Below are 21327 nucleotides of genomic sequence, written 5' to 3'. Positions count from 1 at the left end.
CCGTCACCTACCGCCACTCGCCTGATGCTCTGCACGGTGGGTGCAGCTGCTGCGTCGAGGCAACGCCTCCCTCCCCTTCTGGCCCCTCTGGATGCAGCGACCTGGTGCCCTGCCCGCCACGGGGGAGCTGGGACAGCAGCAGGGGCTTGGTTCAGGCTTCCAGAGCCAGCACCAGCATCTTACTTCCCCTTTCTCTGCTCCAAGATCCCTCCGAGACCTGTACTGGAGCAGGTAACAGTAAGGGAGATGACCGCCCTCAAGAGCAATGCCCCATCACCCAATTCAGTCCCCACTCCCCAGCTGATCTAAACAAGGGCAGTGCTGACTTCTTGCCTGCGAGGCTTAGAAATTGCTTTTCCTAAAAATCTGTCCTTGAGGCACCTTCCAGCAGCCGTATAAATAACACCACTGGAATGGCTGACAATGTCAGGGGTCGCCATGTGTCTGTAGGACATGAGCGCTGACTCTTCTAGTACAAAAGGTAGGCACCTTGAAGGAGGGAGGGATGCATTTAAGTCACAGGGGATGGTGGCTGAAAGGGGCGAAGGGCTCTCTTTTTGGAAATTCACGAAAATATAATTTAGGATGCAGAGAAAGAGGATTTGCAGAAGGTAACGCCAGGAATTTAATCAGCCCAGATACACAGCTCTGTGTTCTTTGCAGAAGACCTGCGTGGACCCAACAGCCGTGGTGTCAGTGGCTGGCTCTTGTTCACGTGACTGCCACTGCGGTCAGAAAGTGCTTCTTGGTGTCTAACTTAAATCTTTTTGTAGCTTCACCTTGAGTTCTTTCCCTTCTTACAAATTCTATTAGCTGCCTTTAAGAAGAAAGGAGGGAGAAAGGGAGGGAGGGAGAGAGGGGAGAGAGAGGGAGGAAGGGAAAGAAATGTGTGTTACCCTTTAAGCCAGCATTTCTACTTTTGAGAATTTATTCTACAGAAATATGCAAAGATGTTTAATGAAGCTCTGTCGTGGCCAAAATAATAAAATAAAACAAAATAAGTAATGTCCAGCCATAAGTGAATATTTCATGAGTATTATTGACATAGGAAAAAATCCATGATTTATTTCTAATTGATAAAAAAACCAACTTGGGGCTTCCCACATGCCACGGAGCAACTAAGCCCGTGTGCCAAAACTACTGAGCCTGCGCTCTAGAGCCCACAAGACACACCTACTGAGCCCACATGCCACAGCTACGGAAGCCCACACACCTAGAGCCCGTGCTCTGCAACAAGAGAAGCCACCGCAATGAGAAGCCCGCACACCGCAACGAAGACCCAACGAAGCCAAAAATAAATAAATAAATAAATAATTTTTAAAAAGAGAGAAAAAAGAAAATAAAAAACCAACTTGCACAACAGTATTAGTGTATGATCTCATTTTGTGGGGATAATCATATTATTAATTATATTTATAATTATAGGCATATAAATATCCTAGAGATACAAACACCAAATGGTTAATAAACCTCTGTTCTGGTTGCAGCATTGCAAACCACCCTAAAACTTAGAGGCTTAATACAGCCATTTAGGATTATTTGTCCTGGTTCTTAGGCTGACTGGACTCAGCCGGATGGCTCTTGCTCAGGGTCTCTCGCAGTGGCAGCCGCAGGGCACTGGGACTGCAGTTAGTTGGGGGTTCCATGGAGCTGGGCATCCAAGAGCGCTCACTCACATGACAGACAGTTGATGTTGGCTGTCGGCTACGAGCTCACCTGGGGCTTTCAACCAGAGTCCCTACACACGACATCTCCATGTGGCTTGGCCTTCTCACAGCTGGGCTCCAAGATGCAGCATCCCAAAGCAAGTATTCAGAAGTCCCACTTACAACCTGTCATGCAGTGTCACTCCCACAATAGTCTATTGGTTGAAAGTGAATCACAGGGACTTCCCTGGTGACGCAGTGGTTAAGAATCCGCCTGCTAATGTAGGGGACACGGGTTCGAGCCCTGGTCCAGCCTTGGATGGGGCAAGATCCCACATGCCGCGGAGCAACTGAGCCCATGTACCACAACTACCAAGCCCGCGTACCACAGCTACTGAAGCCCTCATGCCTAGAGCCCGTTGTCTGCAACAAGAGAAGCCACCAGAGAAGTCACTGCAATGAGAAGCCCGCGCACCGCAACGAAGAGCAGCCCCTGCTCACTGTAACTAGAGAAAGCCCGTGCGCAGCAACAAAGACCCAATGCAGCCAAAAGTAAATAAATTTTTTTTTTTTTTAAAGTGAATCACCGGACAAGCTCCAATTCAAGGGGAGGAGACTACACAAAGGCATGAATACCAGGAGGTATGGTTCACTGGGGACCGTCTAAAAGACTAGATACCATAATATCTCTAGAAAATGGGATTCGGACAGACTTTCACTTTCCAGTGTCTAATGTAATAGTTACATGTACAAACTCAGGAGACAAAAAGCCTGGCTTAATGTCTTGGCTCACCACTCGCTTGCTCTGTGACCTCAAACAAGTTACTTATAACCTCTCTAAGCCTCGATGCTCTCAGATAATTGTTCCAACCTCATAGGGTGGTTGTAAAAATTAAATGAAATTAAATGTGTGTAAGATGCTTAGAAGTAAATGCTCAATAAAAGTGAGCTAATAATATTATTATACACTGATATAATGTTTACTTTTTACAGGTATATTTTACTTTTGTAATTGAAAAAATAATTTTTAAAGACCAAAAAAAAAAAAACAAAAACCAAGAAATGTAGCAGAATTAAGAGATATAAACTCAGAACTCCCAGTCAGGGCTCTTCCAAGGAATCTGCAGGAACTTCTTAGTCCTCACAGACACAGAAAATACCTCTGGAAGACCTTGACCCTTTCCCTCTGCACCAGTCAACCGTCCAGTGGTGGGGTCAGACAGCCCAACCTGTGTTGATCTTTTAGCTACTCCCTAAATCCTCTCAAGTTTGAGCATGGTAAGCTGCAAAGTATAGGAATTGAATTCCCCCAAGAACATAATAACAAGAAGCTTTGCACTCACAAAACATGGGCTTTATATTACCCAGGAGCTTAAACCTGTCCAAAGACACCATTGACAGAAAAGATTTGCTTTTTAGAAGCATTGACATTTTGATCGTGAAGTTCACGCGAACTTGCTTGGATGGGATTGGTTGGTTTTCCACACAACAGATTCTTGGGCCTGTTAATTTGAGAAAAAAGCTGAGAAATGGAATTTCAGGTGGTGATGATTTGGGTTTCTTAGCTTATTCATCCTTTATAAATACACACAGACCCTGTCAGCACCACTCCTTTTCTTTGGGGAAAGAACTATCACGGTGGAAACGAAAGGATTTTTCAATGTGGGGAATTATAGCAAATTCCAACCTTGAGAGTTGAAAATTCTACCTTCTCATTTCTTTTTCAGAAAATCAATACACAGGCATTGTTCCATTCCCCTCTGGGTCTCTGTGGCTCACACATCTCTCTCATGCCAAGGATGTTCTAAGTGTTCTTGATATTGCCTTGGGAGCAAACCAACCTGCACGAAAGAAATGGGAAACTCAATGTCTGCGCGTTAGTTTCTCGAGAGACGCAATTACTAGAAACTTAAGGAAATGTCAAATATGAATAGCTGGAAATTTAATTTGGAGTTGATGACTTACCTGACTTAAAACATTAATTAGGTGGAGATGGAATATTTTTGAAGAGTTTGGATATGGAAAATTTTTAGCACCACATTACAAACAGGGTTCGATGAGGAAGTAAGAGATGGTGGTGAAAAGTGACTCTCTGCAGAATATATACAGTCAGCCCTCTGTATCCATGGATGCGGAATCCACGGAGACAGTGAGCCATCTGTACTCTACAATTTTATTTAAGGGACTTGAGCATCCGCAGATTTTTGTATCACAGGAGGGTCCTGGAACCAATCCCTGCAGATACTAAAGGATGACTGTATAACATTTTTTTCTGGGGAGACCCCAGCATTTATTCATTCCTACCCCCCTTATAAGCTGGGGAGCAGATCAGGGACATGAGAGAGTGTGTGGGCATTGTTTAATGAATGGAAAAAAGAGGTTCTGAGAAATGATGGCACTTTTCTAAGTCAGGGGCAACTGAGAGAACAGGAATCACTTTCCTCCGGCTGGAAACAAAGTGGAACTTGATATGCCATAAAGTCAGAGAGAGCTGGAGTCAACTTCAGGCTCTCCCACTTACTCAGTTTGTAGCTATGGACAGATAACCTAAAAATCCAAGCCTCAGTTTCCTCCCCTGTAAAGCAGGGATGATAATAGGACTGATGAGAGTCCTTCTTTCAGTTCCATGAATACCAAGTTCTTTCCTACCTCAGGACCTTTGCACTTGCCATTCCCCCTGCTTAGAGGCTTAGAGTTCTTTTCTCACGGATCTTTTTATGGCAGATCCCCTCTCCTCATCCTTAATTGAACTCAAATGTCCAATCTAAAAACCAACACCCCCCAACAATTTGTCTCATCCCTTGGTTTTACTCTGTATAGCATCGTTATCTGAAATTCTGTGGTACATTTTTGTATTTATGTGTTGTCTCTCTCACCCACTCTACTATAAGCCCCATGATAAAAGGGAACTTGTCCATTTTGTTAATTCCTGCATCTCCATCGCCTCATACAGTGCCTGACACATAGTAAATGCTCCGTTAATAATTGTTGAACGAGTGGATTCTCAGTCAAGAACTAACATTCATTGAGAACTTACCACATGCCGGATACTGTTCTAACCACTTTATAAAAATTATCTCACTTAATCCTCAGAATAACCCTATTAAACCTATTTTATAAAAAAGGAAACTAAGGCACAGCAGGATTGAATAAATTTGCCCAAAGCCAAAAAGAATCAATAAATAATAGAGCCGGGACTGAACCCCAGGCAGCCTGGTCCCAAACTCCACATTCTAAATCACTGTGCTCTGGTGCTCTTGGCTTGATGGGAAAGCATCAGACCTGGTTTTACAGCTGGAGTTCCATGAAACTCTGACTGTCAGGTCGGAGTAGCCTAAAGTTTGACCCATAACCTCCTCCAAAGCCTTTGCCCTTCATTCTGTATCTATGCACCTGTGGCTCTTGTATCACTGTGTGTATTCTTGCTTGTCTCTTTAATACTCAGCCCCTTGCATGCTGTTTCTACACTCTCTGAATGGAGACTCTGAATGTCTACAATACCAATTTGTATCCATCTTGGGCCCATGTACACAGAAGGAAGATGCTAGATGTTTTTTCAAAGGATTTCTAAATGAATAAGACATTTTCGAACACTTTTCAACAGGCTGTTTAATAAAAGAGAGCTATGAAGTGCAAAAATGTATACAAAGCAAGTAGAAATCAATATGAGTATTCCTTGCCTTAATAAACTCAACTCTTCATGCTTTCGCCACCTCAGGGCCTTTGCACATGCTGTTGCCTTTGCTTGAAACACTTTCTCCAACCACCTTTTTTGCCTATTTACCTCCTACTGGGTCTCCAAACTTCAGCTTGGACATCACTTCCTCAGTAAAGATTCTTCTGATCACTAATAGCACTTACTAGAGCTTCCAGTTACACATTTTCTTCTGTGATTCTTCGGTTGATGCTTTTCTTGCATAGTAAACTCTAAGCTCCATGAAATTAAGACGGACCATGTCTATTTTGTTCAATATCTCCTTCCAGGGCATAGCTCATAGTAGGTATGGAAAAACACTGTTGAATACATAAGTAAACTTTTGAAATTTCAGAATTAATAATATAAAGAATTTTGCTTTAATGGACCTCTTTTCTTAGGTATTGACTTAAAGCAAAATTTACTCATAATTTTTCTTTATTGTGCAGGGTGTAACATACCCACATGGTACCCCCGCCCCTACTTAGAAGTATTGATATTGCCGAGTGGTTTAAAGCATGGGTATTGAATGCTCTAAACCACTGGGAATGAATACTGGATAATTAATATAATTGGTACCTTAACTCTCCACCACTTCAAAATGTTATTTCAAAGTGCTTTGAGCAAGAACAAGGACAGCACAGACTTAAACAAATAAACAAACAAAAAAACCTGACAGTGCCGAGTAATGAGAGGTTATGGAGCAACTGGAACTCTCATACTCTACTGTTGGGAGTGCAAATTAGTAAAACCACTTTACAGAGCAATTCAGCCATATCTGGTAAAGATGAAGATGCACATATTCTAAAACATAATAAACACCCTTCTACATATGTATATACTACCTGAGAGAAACTCTGACACCTAGCTGCTTCTCATGGAGAGTCATATCAAGGTATTAACTACAGCAGTTTATAACAGCAAAATCCTGAAACCAATTTAAATGTATATATACAAACACACATCGATGTCTATATAGTATATGTGTATATATATATACACATATAGACAGCTAGATGTATATGTCTACATAATATGTGTATATATACAGACATATATAGACATATGTGTGTATATGTATAAATATGTCTGTATATATGAATAAATAAATTACAGTAAGTTTATTAATGGAATTGCTCTATAGTTGTTAAGATGAGTGAAATAGATCTACATGTATCAAAAAAAACAGGTCTCAAAAGCAACTTGTTGTGTGAAAAATAGCGGCATGTAGAGTGGCAGGTTCTGCATAAAAGAAAGTTAAGAGTATGCAAACGTGGCCCTGAAGACCGCAGCACTGTGGCTGCCTCTGGCGGGGAAAGGGGGAAGGGAAATGATGGGCTGGAACAATTTCAAAGAAGACTTCAACTGCATCTACAGTGTCGTTTCTTTATTTAAAAAGAACTAAAGCATATGTGGCAAAATGTTAAAATTTGTTTAACCTGAGTGATGAATACACCAGGGTGTGCATATTAAAGACATTTTCACATGTGAACTATTGTGAAATAATTTTAAAGGCACATGCGAGAAAGAGAGCCCTGGATTCCAGCTCTGCCACTGCACTTCAGACAGGGGACATAAATTCTCTCAGACCCTTGTTTGCAAACTAGGGTTAATAATGTTCAAATTTCAGGCTTTGTTGTGAGTTAATGAGAATAAATGTGTAGAATGACTTCCAGATGTTATCCATTGGGATATCATTTTAGAGTGAGTCCCTAATGACTTTCCAGATGTATCTTATTCAGAGAGACATTTGTTTTTTTTTAAACTGATCAGAATTATGTGGATGCATTCCAAAACAATTCTGACCCCCAGAAAAATAATATATTGCTACTATTTTTGCAAAAACTATATACACACATATTATACAGACATGCATAAGCACAGATTATTTATTAACTATGATTGCCCTGAGGGAGGGGTACTTGGGTGGTTGGAGAATAAGAGTGGAAGGAAATTTTACTTTTTTATTAACTTTAATTATGTACCATGTGTACCTACTCTAAAAATAAATATAATTTATTTTTAAATTAATCTAAAGGTCATGATCTTCTCCATTCCTTCAATTCTAAACCCACTTAAAAAAGAAAGGTCTTGGGCTTCCCTTGTGGCACAGTGGTTAAGAATCCGCCTGCCAGTGAAGGGGACACGGGTTCGAGCCCTGGTCTGGGAAGATCCCACATGCCGCGGAGCAACTAGGCCCGTGAGCCACAACTACTGAGCCTGTGCGTCTGGAGCCTGTGCTCCGCAACAAGAGAGGCCGCGATAGTGAGAGGCCCGTGCACCACGATGAAGAGTGGCCCCCGCTCACCGCAACTGGAGAAAGTCCTTGCACAGAAACGAAGACCCAACACAGCCATAAATAACTAAATAAATAAATTAAATTAAAAAAAAAAAAAGAAAGGTCTTAAAATCCAAGTTCTAAAGGTTCTTAAGAGGTTGTATAGTCCAATGTTCTACTTGAGCACGGGAAACAGGAAATGCCATCCCAGCCCCATATTCTCCATGCAGTCAGACAAAAGAAAGAGCACAGGACTGGGGATTAGAGGATCTGGGTTTGGTCCCTGTCACCATGAATGGCTAAGTCTGTGGCTCTAAGTGAGTTCCTTAAGTTCTCTGAGACCCAGTTTCATTTCTGAAGTGAGGACAATGGCAGCACCACTGTCATGACTGTGTGAGGGACAAATTAAGTACAATGTGAACATGAAACTTTGTCAAAATAGTATCCAGATGTTTGTACGAGGTGCAATTGCAGTGCAGAGATTGTCCCTCAAGAGCATGGGTTCAGTCCCTTTGATTTCCGTGGGAGTGCCTAATACACTATGCCTAGGGGCCCGTAGTAGCCAATAAAGTCATCTTGCTTCAATTGTAAACCAGATTCTCTTCTCTCCACAGCAAATATCCTAACCGTGATCATCCTCTCTCAGCTGGTGGCTAGGAGACAGAAGTCGTCCTACAACTATCTCTTGGCACTTGCCGCTGCTGACATCTTGGTCCTCTTTTTCATTGTGTTCGTGGACTTCCTGTTGGAAGATTTCATCTTGAACATGCAGATGCCTCAGGTTCCCGACAAGATCATAGAAGTGCTGGAATTCTCATCCATCCACACCTCAATTTGGATTACTGTTCCATTAACCATTGACCGGTATATTGCAGTCTGCCACCCGCTCAAGTACCACACGGTCTCCTACCCAGCCCGCACCCGGAAAGTCATTGTAAGTGTTTATGTCACCTGCTTCCTGACCAGCATCCCCTACTACTGGTGGCCCAACATCTGGACTGAAGACTACATCAGCACCTCCGTGCATCATGTCCTTATCTGGATTCACTGCTTCACTGTGTACTTGGTGCCCTGTTCCATCTTCTTCATCTTGAACTCAATCATTGTATACAAGCTCAGGCGGAAGAGCAATTTTCGCCTCCGTGGCTACTCCACAGGGAAAACCACTGCCATCTTGTTTACCATTACCTCCATCTTTGCCACACTCTGGGCCCCACGTATCATCATGATCCTCTACCACCTCTATGGGGCGCCCATCCAGAACCGCTGGCTGATGCATGTTATGTCCGACATTGCCAACATGCTGGCCCTTCTGAACACGGCCATCAACTTCTTCCTCTATTGCTTCATCAGCAAGCGGTTCCGCAAAATGGCGGCCGCTACCCTCAAGGCCTTCTTCAAGTGCCAGAAGCAACCGATACAGTTCTACACCAACCATAACTTTTCCATAACAAGTAGCCCTTGGATCTCGCCGGCCAACTCACACTGTATCAAGATGCTGGTGTACCAGTACGACAAAAATGGAAAACCTATAAAGGTATCCCCATGACCTCAGAGGTTTGGCACCTAGTGTCTCTGTGTAATCCATTTCCAGATGGGAATGTGGCCCATCCTCTGGCTGAACAGCTCTCCTTAAGAGTGCTAACCTGATTTCCTGTCTCCACAGATTGAGCAACTCTCAGACTGGTAGATGAGGAAAGATGGAGGAGAAGAAAGAAAAGCATGAATCTTGTTTTCATTTATGCGTTCATTTCTACCAAGTCATGTTGACAGCAAAAGTTCCTACCAGTTTGAAGATGTCATTGGAGGTTGTGTCATTATCCTGTGGCCTGTAAGGACACACAGTAGAGAAATAGTCTATGACTTAGCCTTGGCACCATCCACAGTCACTGGAAACTGCTCATTTATGTGACACATCAAGCCACAGTAGCACATAGCTGAGCCCACACTCTTCTTCCAAGAGCTGAGGTCATCCATCATTTCCCTGTGCTGTTACCAGCAGCTAACGACGCTGACCAATTTGGGAATTTTCCAAGGTGCCCTTTGTCCTAGTGAGGGTTTTGGTCTTGAAGTGGCCCTGGCACCCCTATCTGTAGAATGAGATTGTGGGCGCAGGGGAGGATTGGATCTTGCTCAAACTCTGGTCCGAGCTTCTGTGAAAAGGCTCCTAACCAACATAACCACGACACTCAGACCTGGGGTCTAAAATGCAGCCTTTCTATTTGCCATTATGTATAGGTTTTAACTAGCTCCTCCAAAACAAAGACCCTGCCTGGTGTGTGGGGATATAGGAGGAGTTCTTGAGCCCAGAAAAACAAAAAAAATAAGCCCACTCTTGCCATTGTTTCAATCCATACTTGTGTCAGCTGTGTACAGTCTCCTTACTCAAGTAGCTTCTTGTTGCGGTGCCACTCAAGCTTCCTGGAGAAGCCTTTATGTGTAGAGTTGCCAACCCTGCCTCCTTGCTTGCTGAAGCCGTCACCAAACTGTTTTATTTGAAGTGACTTTGGAACTGGGTTTAATTTTTGAGGGTCAGGAACTGTAGCTCTCCAGGTGTGAAGGGAGACATTCTCAGCTCTGCCCCACTGCCCAGCTGGCGTTGCCATTCGGCCGCAAATGGCAGTGGAAATGTATGCATGTTGTCTACATGTCTGCCCTTTGATGCACGTGGCTCAAAAGGGTGGTGCCAGTTTTTGGTGATGCTATTTAACCCAGATCCTTTGCAAAATAATAAAATACGAGTTTATTTATTCTGCTCTTGTCTGTCCAAGGCAAGAACAGTTCTAGGGTGTAATTAATAGAGGCTTCCCTGGGAACTACCACTCATGTGTGCACACACACAGACTTGATTACATTAGGTTCCTATGTACCCCATGATGTGTTTTGAAAGAAAAATCCATGCTGGAGTTTTTCTCAGTTACATTTTTTTAAAGACTTCTCTCCCAGATTTCCAGTATTTGAACTTATCCCTGTTCTAGAAGAAGTCTTCCAAAATGATTTTGGAATTATATGATATTTTTGGTGACCCAACAAAAAGCAGACAGTTCACCTGGAACACTTGGTTCCTCAGGCTGAATTTTTACTGCACTTTTGTCCCTAAATTGGAAGACATGTCTACCTTTTTAAAGGGAACTTGCAATAAAGGAGCAGGGTAGAAAAGGCTCCGACGCCACACAATCCCTAAACTTCAACCAATGTCCTCAACACTAATTCAATACAACTTTAGGTCACGTTCATCCTGATGATCCTAATTCCTACTCCTTTTCAATAATTGCAGTAGAGTCTCATCAAAAATCTGGCAGAGCCAAAGTTATTTCTGCAAAGTTCTCAGGAGGGAGCCATGTTGGAGACCATATTCTACCCCTTAAAAACTTAGCTAAGTATTTTTTCCAGCATTGGAACAGTTTGCTGTTTCTTCTGTTGAAGACAAGACGGAGTTGGCTTGCATTTAGGGACCATATGGTATGACTCTAATGTATCCAAGAACATTAGGATCACACTGGTGCAGCAAGATGCTCCCACTAGAAGAGGTTCATGGACGTTGTTTGACTGAGGGACAAGCAGATTCGTATCTCCCAGGTCACACTCTCCCCAGGGCATGCGCACATCTAGTGGAAGAGTGGCCAGATTTCCCCACAGATTTCCCCTTAAGTTGCATTTCTCTCTGTTTCTTTTTGGCCAAGCATGTGTAGTCAGGCACCTGTTCATTAAATGTGTGTATGATGTGACTCCACCACACCCCCTTGTGAATGAACATTGACCAAAGGCTACCTACACCTAATATATATCAATATTTATTTAATTATTTATTTTTAAACACATAGCTCTGAAAAATGCTAGTTTGAACTATACATGAATGAGTCACAGTGCAATATCTATAAAGGTTAAGCAATTCCTTTTTGAGAATGTATGTAAGATGAAAAATATGTATGTGGATCTCAATGCTCTCTGCTCCACGTTTTTAGTTGTATGTAACAATTAATTATTGATGCTTAAAAAGTAAAAACTGGGTGTGCATTTGGAATGTTTTCCTCATACACTCGTTTATTACTTCTCTTAACAACAGAGGCTGTACCAAGTAGTATTGTGATCACTCTTCCTTCTGACTGTATTTTATATTTTGATACAGTAATGTTTAAAAGAGGTCTGATTTTTGAAGGCAGCCCAGTGAGGTGTTGTCTTCTGGTTAAAATGCATACAAATGCCTGTTGGCTTAGGTTGATACATATCTCCTAAAGTTTATTTCAGATAATCTAAGGACTTTTAATTTATTCTTATTTATAGTAATAATTGTGGACAAAAATTAAAAGTTTTTTTAAAGAAAAAAACAAACTTTTAAGCCTTTTCTTTCAGGCCAGTTTTAGAAATAAAGCCTTGAATTTTGAAGCCTGTCACGTAAACAGCTGCTGTTGATGGCACTTAAGCAATTGCCTTATATCAGGTTTTTGTGATGCCTCTTTCAAAGACTGTTAACTAGCATTCCTCTTGTATGATTTGTGTCCTTGGTTGGACATGCAGTGATGCTACACATGTACACACTGTATCTTTTTATTGAACAACTCAAGGACTGAACTGTCTAATGGGAAGGAAATAAGGAGGATGACAGACAAACCATAAAAAACAGACCATGAGAAGGAATGAAGTTTCATTTTGCAAACACTCTGCAATTAGAAAAGGTTACTTTGCACAATTGGTGCCTACTGGTCCAAACTGGGGGCCTATCTGAAGTTAATAAGAGACTCTAGTGTTGGCTATTCCAGTTCAAAGAATGGAATAAAATGTTACCATAGAAAAATAGTAGATGTTCATATTTTCTTAATTAGATATATTGTGTTTGGACTTGTTTGTATTATAATAAATTCTAATATGGTGCACACTTGGTGTTTGGTAGATGCATATATGCTCAAGCAATGGCAGAACTCTGATTAAAATTTTTAAATAAGCATCTTCCTTATGCTTTGTGCTGGTGCTAGAACGAGACCTGAGTCCCACCTGCCCCGCCACTGAACTCTGCTTCCTATAATCCGAAATTAGGTAGCTTATTGGTTATAAATCTGATTTCTTTTCTGACTACATCATCTATGCATCTTCGAGACTGTGGTGGCTGTTATCATAAGTGGAAATCTAGCATAATGGCTGAGAGCTTGGGCTTTGAAGTCAGACAATCACAATTTCATGTCCTAGCTCCACAATGTACTAGATGTTTGACCTTGAACAAGTCCTTGAAGATCTCTGAAAGATTGTCCTCATGTAGAAAGTGGTGTAAAAGTCAACTTTTCCCAGGTGCCTGAAAGGTAAATAGACACTCTCAAGGTCAGGACACCAAAGTTTGGAGTGAGTTATTGTCAGCTATAACTTTGCAGGCTCTGCCACTTTCTAGCTGTGTGGCCTTGGGCAATGTTTTCAATCTTTCTGAGCCTCAATTTCCTCTCCATAAAATAGGGCTAATAGTAATTCCAGTACGTACTTCATGGGGTGGTGATTATTAATAGTAGAGCTAAAAAGAGCCTCCAATTGTACATCCTCTTACAGGTGAGGATGCTAGGCCCAAAGACTTTAATGATTTTGTCCAGAGTAGAACCCAAGTCACCTAACACTTCATCCTTTCCACTCTACCTCACTGTGTCTCTGAAAGATTCTGATTCATCCGTCCAAGAGTTCACATTATTTTTGTGCCCTTTTTAGAGTTGGTTATATTACATAGTTTTCCAACTCTTCAAACCCAGGTCATCCAAGCATGAGATATAGTATAACTGCATCATAATTAAAACACTTGATTTGACCTTTACCTGTGAGGTATAATTTTTGTTTTTAATTGACTCTAACAGGAATCCTAACCACAGCTCTCAAACTAGCTATGCATTTCCCACACAAACCACTGTCAATTCTGACAGTCATCTACAAACTATTGCCATAATCTATCTTTGCATCAACTTGAAGCATGAAAGCAACTTACAAGTTGAGAGGGAAGTACAGAAAGGCAAAGATTTTGATAAGAAGGTTGCAAACAGAAGCTGGTAAGCATGGCCACACTGTTCTCATTAATTTTGTTCACCAATTCAGGGAGGCAGGATAAAAGTGAGTTGATGGAGGTTGAACTTTTAAATAATAATCCTTTTATTACATTTATTGGCTAAATGTGATGGCTCAGCCTCTGTGAGGGTGTGCAATTAGTCTGAGTACTTGCCAGGCACAACAAGGGGGATAAGAGGTTTGTGTCTATGGGATAAATAGACACAGTGAATTTCCTGGGTTTATTGAAAGAATGTGTCACTGTCATGCCAGAAAAAGAAAAAGAAAACTTTTCTGATTAAAAAGGAGCAAAACAGGGCTACAGGGACGAGAGATGCCGTCTCACCAACTCTGCATGAGGAGTTACCATGTCTGTGGAGCTTTGTTACCTAGTGAATGGTGGTAACATGATATTTCTCTCCACTGGAGATAGAACAAGAAGGAATGAGACCTAAACTGCAGTATAAGGGATCCAGATCAAACCAAAGAAGAAATCTTCACAGTGACGTCTATTAAATCCACAAATGGTTTTCCACGGAAGTCCTTAGAATCTGCTTCCCTGGATATATTTCCAAATGGATTGTATATCAGTCAGAGTCTTGGAGGGAAGCAAATCTCACTCAGATGATTTCAATAAAAAGACTTTAACCAAGAGACTATTAAATAATGATCTGAACAAGAATAAGGGAAACAAAAAGAGCTATTGAGGCACCCAGGAACTAGAAACAATAGGAAGACTTACCTCCCTATGCCTGATGGGGCAACGGGAGGAAATAGCTGTTACTGCAGCTCAAAGTAAGATGTGCTTTGGAGAAGGGGCCTTCCAGCAAGCAGGTGCCACACCGCTGCCGGAGATATGATGCCAGAGAGGAAGGAAGGGGTACCCCAACCTCTTTCTTCCTTCCCTCTGATATCATGCTGATGCCTCCACTGGCCAAGCTCAAAGAGAAGTCAGCGAGGAAGAGAGTGCAGGTGATGCAGTCCATAGTGGCCAGATCCCAAGGCACAAAGCAGTGAAAAATCAAGGGTGAAGTGAGATAGGAAGTGATTACAGAACAACCAGCAAAGGGTAGATTCTTATTTTACTATCATAGGATGCTGGAGAGAATCTTAGAGATTATTCTACTCAAATATCAAAAAGAAAGAAAGCTAAGGCCCAAGAGATCCCTTTGCCCAAGATTATACAACCTAGATGTTGGTAGGTCCAATTTCCAATGATTTCCTAGCACATTACAGGAAATATATGTTATAGACCTTTACAAGCTTGCTTTCTAACCTTCATCATTAGAAATGTCTTTTATTAATCTTCAGCATCTCCAATGACTAGACTATCAACTTGAATATGTCTAGGAATGGAAATAAAGAGCACCAAGAGAGTGGGCACTCATTTAACAACCATGTGTCCCAGCACTCCCATGGTCATTGATTTATTTCACTATATGTGTTTAAATACACTATGTGCCAAGATCCATTCTAGGCATAGTGATTCAAGACAGATTCAGTGAACAAGACAGATAGGGCCCCTGCCCTAGTAGGAGAGACAATACACAAAGAAGCCAATAAAATAATTTCAGGTAGTGATAAGCTCTAGGAAATAAATAATAGTAAGTGACTAGGGTCAGGTGGAAAGAAGAACAGACAAGTTAGTCAGGGAAGGCCTTTTTGAGAAGGTAACAGAACTGGAATCCAAATTAAAAGGAAACAGTCATATAAAGAACATTCCAGGCTAAGGGGAAAAAAGGACAGAGGCCTTAAAATGGGAATAATTTTGAGTACTCAAGGAAAAAACAGAAGACTAGTACTGCTGAAGCACAGTGACCCAGCAGAGAATGGTATTGAACAAGACAAGGAGGGGTGGGCAGGAGCAAAATCATGTACAGCTTTGTGGGCCCTGGTAAGGAATTTGGTGGTAAGGCAATGGAGAATTTTAAGTAAGAAACTGATGTGATCTTCTTACTTCATTTAATCATCATAACTCTTAAAATGCTGTCACCTCCATTTTTCAGATGAGAAAACTGTCTCATGTGAATTAAATTAAGCTTGTTCAAGGTCACAGTGAGTAACTTATGAATTGTTTTTTAAGCCCAGTCCCGTCTGGTTCCATGAGCCACTTCATCAGGCCACTTTGACACATTTTCCTGGACATCCTAACACTCTCCTGAATTAGCAGCTTGTTCCCATTCGCCTTTTCAGGATCCAAGGTTGATATTTAGGCTAAAGTCATCCTCTAATTCCAGTAATGAGGATTCAGAAATCATCAGGTCATAATATTAAATGGTCCTATTTCATGACCCAATTCATGTGTCTAATGAAATCAGGCAGAGTAGAGTATCAGCCCCACAAGACTGTAGATGAAATAATGTAGACTCTACTAGCAGGTAGGGCATTAAAAAGGTATATACTTTTTAAAACTTTCCCGCACAACCCGCAGTAATATTTTCGATGTCATTGTTTTGCAGATGTTTTTGTATGCAGATTTCAAATCTTGGTCCTTCTCTAGTTTAGGCACTGGTCCTTAAAAAAAAAAAGAAAAAGAAAAATTGCCTGTGCTTCTGTCCAAGGTGCTGAAGCCATTTGGCCATGAATTTGACTTGAGCAAGAAAGGTAATATCTGTTAAGATTTTATGTATGAAGATTCAGATTTTGCTCCCCCTTTTCATTAAAAAAAGGAATTGGGACAGCATTATTTACTTTATGAAACCATTTAAAATACGATTTCTTACAGAAACAAAATTCACTGTCCTTGCTCCTCCACCTAACAGGAGCATTGCATGGGCATCCCCTGGGAGTTTGTAAGAAATATGGAATCACAGACCCCACCCAGCCTGCTGAATCTGAATTTTAATAAGATCCCCAGGTGATTCACACACATATTAAAGTTTGGGAAGCACTGCACTGCTGCACTTTAAAACAGTGGTTTTACACCCTTGGCAAGCTTTTGAAAATCCCAATCCCAAGATGAAATCCAGATAGCAGTATTTTTTAAAGCTCCTCAGGTGATTCTAGTGTTCACCCAAGATGGAGATGCTTTTTTTTTAGTGAAGTATAGTTGATGTGCAATATTATTTAAGTTACAGGTGTACAACATAGTGATTCACAATTTTTAAAGGTTATACTCCATTTATCGTTATTATAAAGTATTGTCTATATTCCCTGTGTTGTAGTCATATTGTGTTGTATTCTTGTAGCTTATTTTATACATAATAGTTTGTACATCTTATTTCCCTACCCCTATATCACCCCTCCCCTCTTCCCTCTCCCCACTGGTAGCCACTAGTTTGTTCTCTATATCTGTGAGTCTGCTTCCTTCTTGTTATATTCATTAGTTTGTTTTATATTTTAGATTCCACATATGAGTGATACCATAAGTATTTGTCTTTCTCTGTCTGGCATATTTCACTTAGCATAATACCCTCCAAGTCCATCCATGTTGTTGCAAATGGCAGATTTTCATTCTTTTTTATGGCTGAGTAATGTTCCAATGTGTGTGTGTGTGCATGTATATATATATACATATACATGTGTGTGTGTGTGTATATATATATATATATATATTCATACATATCTTCTTTATCCATTCATCTGTTGATGGACACTTCCATATCTTGGCAATTGTAAATAATGCTGCTATGAACATTGGGGTGCATGTATCTTTTTGGGTGCATGTATCTCTTTGAATCGGCATTTTGGGGTTTTTTGGATGTATACCCAAGAGTGGAATTGCTGGTTTGTTTGGTAGTTATATTTTTAGTTTTTTTTGAGAAACCTCTGTAGTGTTTTCAACAGTGGCTGCACAAATTTACTTTCCCACCAACAGTGTTTGAGGGTTTCCTTTTCTTAGATAGAGATTCTTTTCAAAGAAAACTTTATATCACTACCATAAGCGAAAACCAGTATCACCTGCCGTAAATAGATAGACACCATTAAAGAAAAAGATCAAAGACTGTCAATAATTCTTACCTTACATAATTGTCGGAAACTGACATCTACTCTCTTTTTGTTAAAAAAACAAAAGATAGGTGTTAAGGGCCTACTACCACCATATTGAGACTTTTCTTTAACCTAATCGGAAGAATTAATAGCAAAATAGAAAGGGAGAAATTTTTTTCACAATCTGCTTCATTGTTACTGCTATCTCAGCCTACTCACACACCCCTTGTGTTATAAACACTGTACTTTGTGAAACACTGATCTATTAAATAAGGAGGTTTCAGCAGCTTCTTTATTTTAGTGATTCCCAACCTTAGCTGCACTTTAGACTCACCTAGAGTGTTTTTAAGCCTATGTCCAGACTCTACGCCCAGATGCATTAAATCAGAACATCTGGGAATGGGCCCAAGGCATCAGAATATTTTTAAACATTTCCAGGTGATTCTGATATACAGCCAGGATTGAGAACCTGCTTGTCTACTTGGTAACACTTGGTTGACTATAAGAACTGAGAAATTACAGCATAACTTTTCCAAATAATCTGTCATCAGGCCAGTTCCCTAATTCAAACTCTCCACAATTTGTTGAGGTTTCCGTTGCACGTGCAGTTCTCACTGTTGAAGATTAAGGGGGCTGGCAAATCATACCCATCTACCCCCTCACTCTCAGTGTGGAACAAACTGAGAAATAGATTCAAGAAATAGACTAGTGGCTATCAATTATCAGCTCTATTACTGGAAGGGTAGGTTGGAAAACCTCAGTTGAATCCAGGGCCAATGGACTTCCTCCCCAACCAGTTTAGATCTCGGCTCAGACACCCCTGAGGGAGTCTGGAACTGCATAAAAGACAGTTACCCAGATGATTACAAGCAGAACTTCTGTCCCCCCAAGTAGAGTCTTATTAGTGAGAACAATTAGAGATGGACATCTAGACCCTACTCTGGAAGCCAAGCCTGGATCACAAACCAATTAGGGTTCCTGTATGTAAGTTGGGTGCATAGAAAGAACTCCTCCCTTCTAGAGACCTGAGAAATAAAGAGTGAAGGAGGGGGCAGAAGTTGAGACACAGATGTAGAGAACAAACGTATGGACACCAAGGGGGGAAAACTGTGGTGGGGTGGGGATGGTGGTGTGCTGAATTGGGCGATTGGGATTGACATGTATACAGTGATGTGTATAAAATTGATGACTGATTCAAAAAAGAAAAAAAAGAGTGAAGGAGGCTTTCTCACATATGCTGTATTCCTTCTTCCAATCCTACAAATCAGTCAAGGCTTTCATTCCCCATCAATGATGGAATGAAAGAGAAGGGTTGAGAGAAATTATATTCCAAATACTTCTGACAGTAAGATCAAGAATTCCTAAATTATGGACTAAAATAGAACTATTGGAGAAAACAGTTCCCCCTATACTCACCTCCTCATGACCTAGGGAATTTTAGAAATGTGACTCAGGGAGTTTCACAACCCCCAAGGAGATAGACAGTCAGGTGTGCTGTACTGTTAAAATACTTAGAGAAAAGGCAAGAAAAGGTCCTCCTGATCCTCCTGGGGCTTCACTGTCCTCAAATTAAGGCTATTGGGTACTTCCACAGGCATAATTCTACCTTCAGGGTCTGAGAGTCTAGGCCCTGGTATATCCGTCTCTCATAGCTGGCACTCAGGTACCTAAAAGTTCTGAAATCAAAAATAATCTTAATTGACTTTGATTAAAATAAGGATGCCAAATAGCACTTTTAGGAGTGAACAAAGGTGGTGCCAAAATCAGACACATTCATAACATTGCAACCCCCAAAGGCAGGTTTCTGGTTTGCAAGGATGCGGGTTGTGCAGATCTGAGTTCAAATCCTGATTCCACCACTTTCTAGCTGAGTGACATTGGACAAGTTACTCCCAGTCTCTGAGCTACTGTGGCATGATATGTAAAATGAGAATAGCCATAGTACTGACTTCAAAAGGAGGTAGTGAGAATTATTTGTAATATTATTAAGTATATAGAACATGCTTGTATTATTCATAAACAGTATTATTATTATTTAGTTCCCTGTGAAAGGGACGAGAAGAACATGGCATATTCCAAGAATTCTCTGGGAATCTTGGTCACCTTTACAATGAAGAGGACACTCCCAGGAAGAAAGGGTTTAGCTACGTCATTTTCCAGCTCTTTCTCTTTTCTAGTGTAGAGAAAGCATATCATTCATTTCAGTTATCCAATGACAGTCCCTGAGAAAGATATAGCATCAAAGATTTGGAAGACTAGAGGCAAGCCATCAGTCACTCCATACTCAATTTCAATTTTCAATGAAATGTGGCCTCTAGTTTTACCCTAATTCTTTCTCTCAGTCAGTTTGCATCCACTGTCAATCTCTGGAGTAAAATTTCAGCCTTTGGGAGGATATGATGACAGCTGCATAAAGGCCAACTTGCCCGTCTTGTTAGAGTTGCTATCACTTGGTTCCAATGATGAGAAAAATGGAAATAGTCCTTCCTGCTGGTGGGTGGAGGTTGATACGGGTGACCTGTATGTCCCCACTATGTCAAGAATGTCTCTAGGGCTCTGAAAGAGGATACAGATATTCCTCAGCTGGAGACAAGGGCTTCTTGTTATTGTAAATTAATCTTGTAAATATCTGATTTCTAAGAAGCTGTAAGGAAATGACTCCCTACTGCTATATGTGTGTGCCTCTTAGTGTATCTGATTTCTGGGGCATGGTGATGTGTTCTGACATTGCTGTCCCAGTGAGGTCTGCAAGGGAAAGGCCACAACCATGAGGGGAAAGGACAGGGCCTTTTCCACAGATGAGGTCATCATAGCATCAGTCATCCAGGAAAGAAGCAGGTCATCAGACAAGGGAAAAAGGAAATGTGCCTGGGAAGGTAGGAGAAAGGGCTCAGATTCTCCTTGTCTTACCTTGGACAGTCTAGGTATCAGCAGTAGTTTTCCCGGAGCAGAGATGTTAAAGACACGGCTTGAAGCCAGAAGAAAAAGGACTGAGATGGGCCATTTTTCCTGAGGCCCCATTAATGAGAAAGGTATACCTAGAGAAGCAGCTCTCCTTCAAGCTTGACCAGCTCTTTAAAGTTCTGTGTGTTAGTTTCCTGCTACAACCCCAGGACTTTAGCAAAGCCCTGTTTAAATATTCCATCTTGTCTCACTTGAACTGACATGTTAAACAAGAGTGTATCCCCAGTCAAGGCCAGCACAGCTGTAGAAGCCCCCTCCCAAAGAGAAAGTGAGACAGGATCAGATCTTATGATAAGAGATCTCCTGCCTGGGGAAGCAGCAGTATCTTTGAGAGATTAACTTCTCCCTTTGGTTTACACATATGCTGCTAGGGTTATAAAAGGATTGAACTGATGACATATTATCCACAGCCCAGAAAAGGCTAAAATGCTTAATAATCCAAATATACCCCTGCCTCATCATCTTACAGACACACAAAGAACTACATCGAGATGTTCCATTAATCAAATTGTTTATGTCTTGCCTCCCTGTGTTCACTCAGGTCCCTCCTTCAATATTTCTGGGAGTCTCTGCAGTCATTTCACATGTTCTCAGTCTGTCAGCTATTGTGTCCATGTGGGGTCCCACCACCCCCCATTCTTCTTCTCTTGTCCCAGGTCCTCCTTGTTGATGTCTCCCAATCACGAAGAACTTCAGGGACCTCATTGTGGCCACAGAGGCCACATGAAAAGAACACCAAGGAGCTAGAGTAGGGCCCCTTCCTAGCAGAGGTGGGAAACTGTCCCTCTTCCTGGTCAAGTCAC

General features: G+C 41.3%; 1 protein-coding gene and 1 long non-coding RNA gene across 2 annotated transcripts in view; one reads left to right on the top strand and one right to left on the bottom strand.

Annotated features, from left to right (window-relative positions):
- Nucleotides 1–1050: 1050 nt before the first annotated feature.
- LOC309614381 overlaps nucleotides 1051–21327 on the bottom strand; it is a 117893-nt gene continuing 97616 nt past the window's right edge. Inside the window, exon 3 of the long non-coding RNA XR_014236140.1 lies at nucleotides 1051–3487. This is a non-coding gene — a long non-coding RNA (uncharacterized lncRNA). The remainder of the gene's footprint in view (nucleotides 3488–21327) is intronic.
- On the top strand, nucleotides 8289–11555 carry GPR139 (G protein-coupled receptor 139). The gene has a single exon (XM_082362626.1). It carries the CDS (start codon nucleotides 8385–8387, stop codon nucleotides 9165–9167), a length of 783 nt encoding a protein of 260 aa, XP_082218752.1. The 5' UTR covers nucleotides 8289–8384; the 3' UTR covers nucleotides 9168–11555.

Source organism: Balaenoptera borealis (assembly GCF_965194805.1).
Source record: "Balaenoptera borealis genome assembly, chromosome: 16".
NCBI lineage: Eukaryota > Metazoa > Chordata > Mammalia > Artiodactyla > Balaenopteridae > Balaenoptera > Balaenoptera borealis.
Note: the sequence above shows the minus strand (reverse complement) of the source record. Positions and strands in the feature narration are given on the sequence as shown.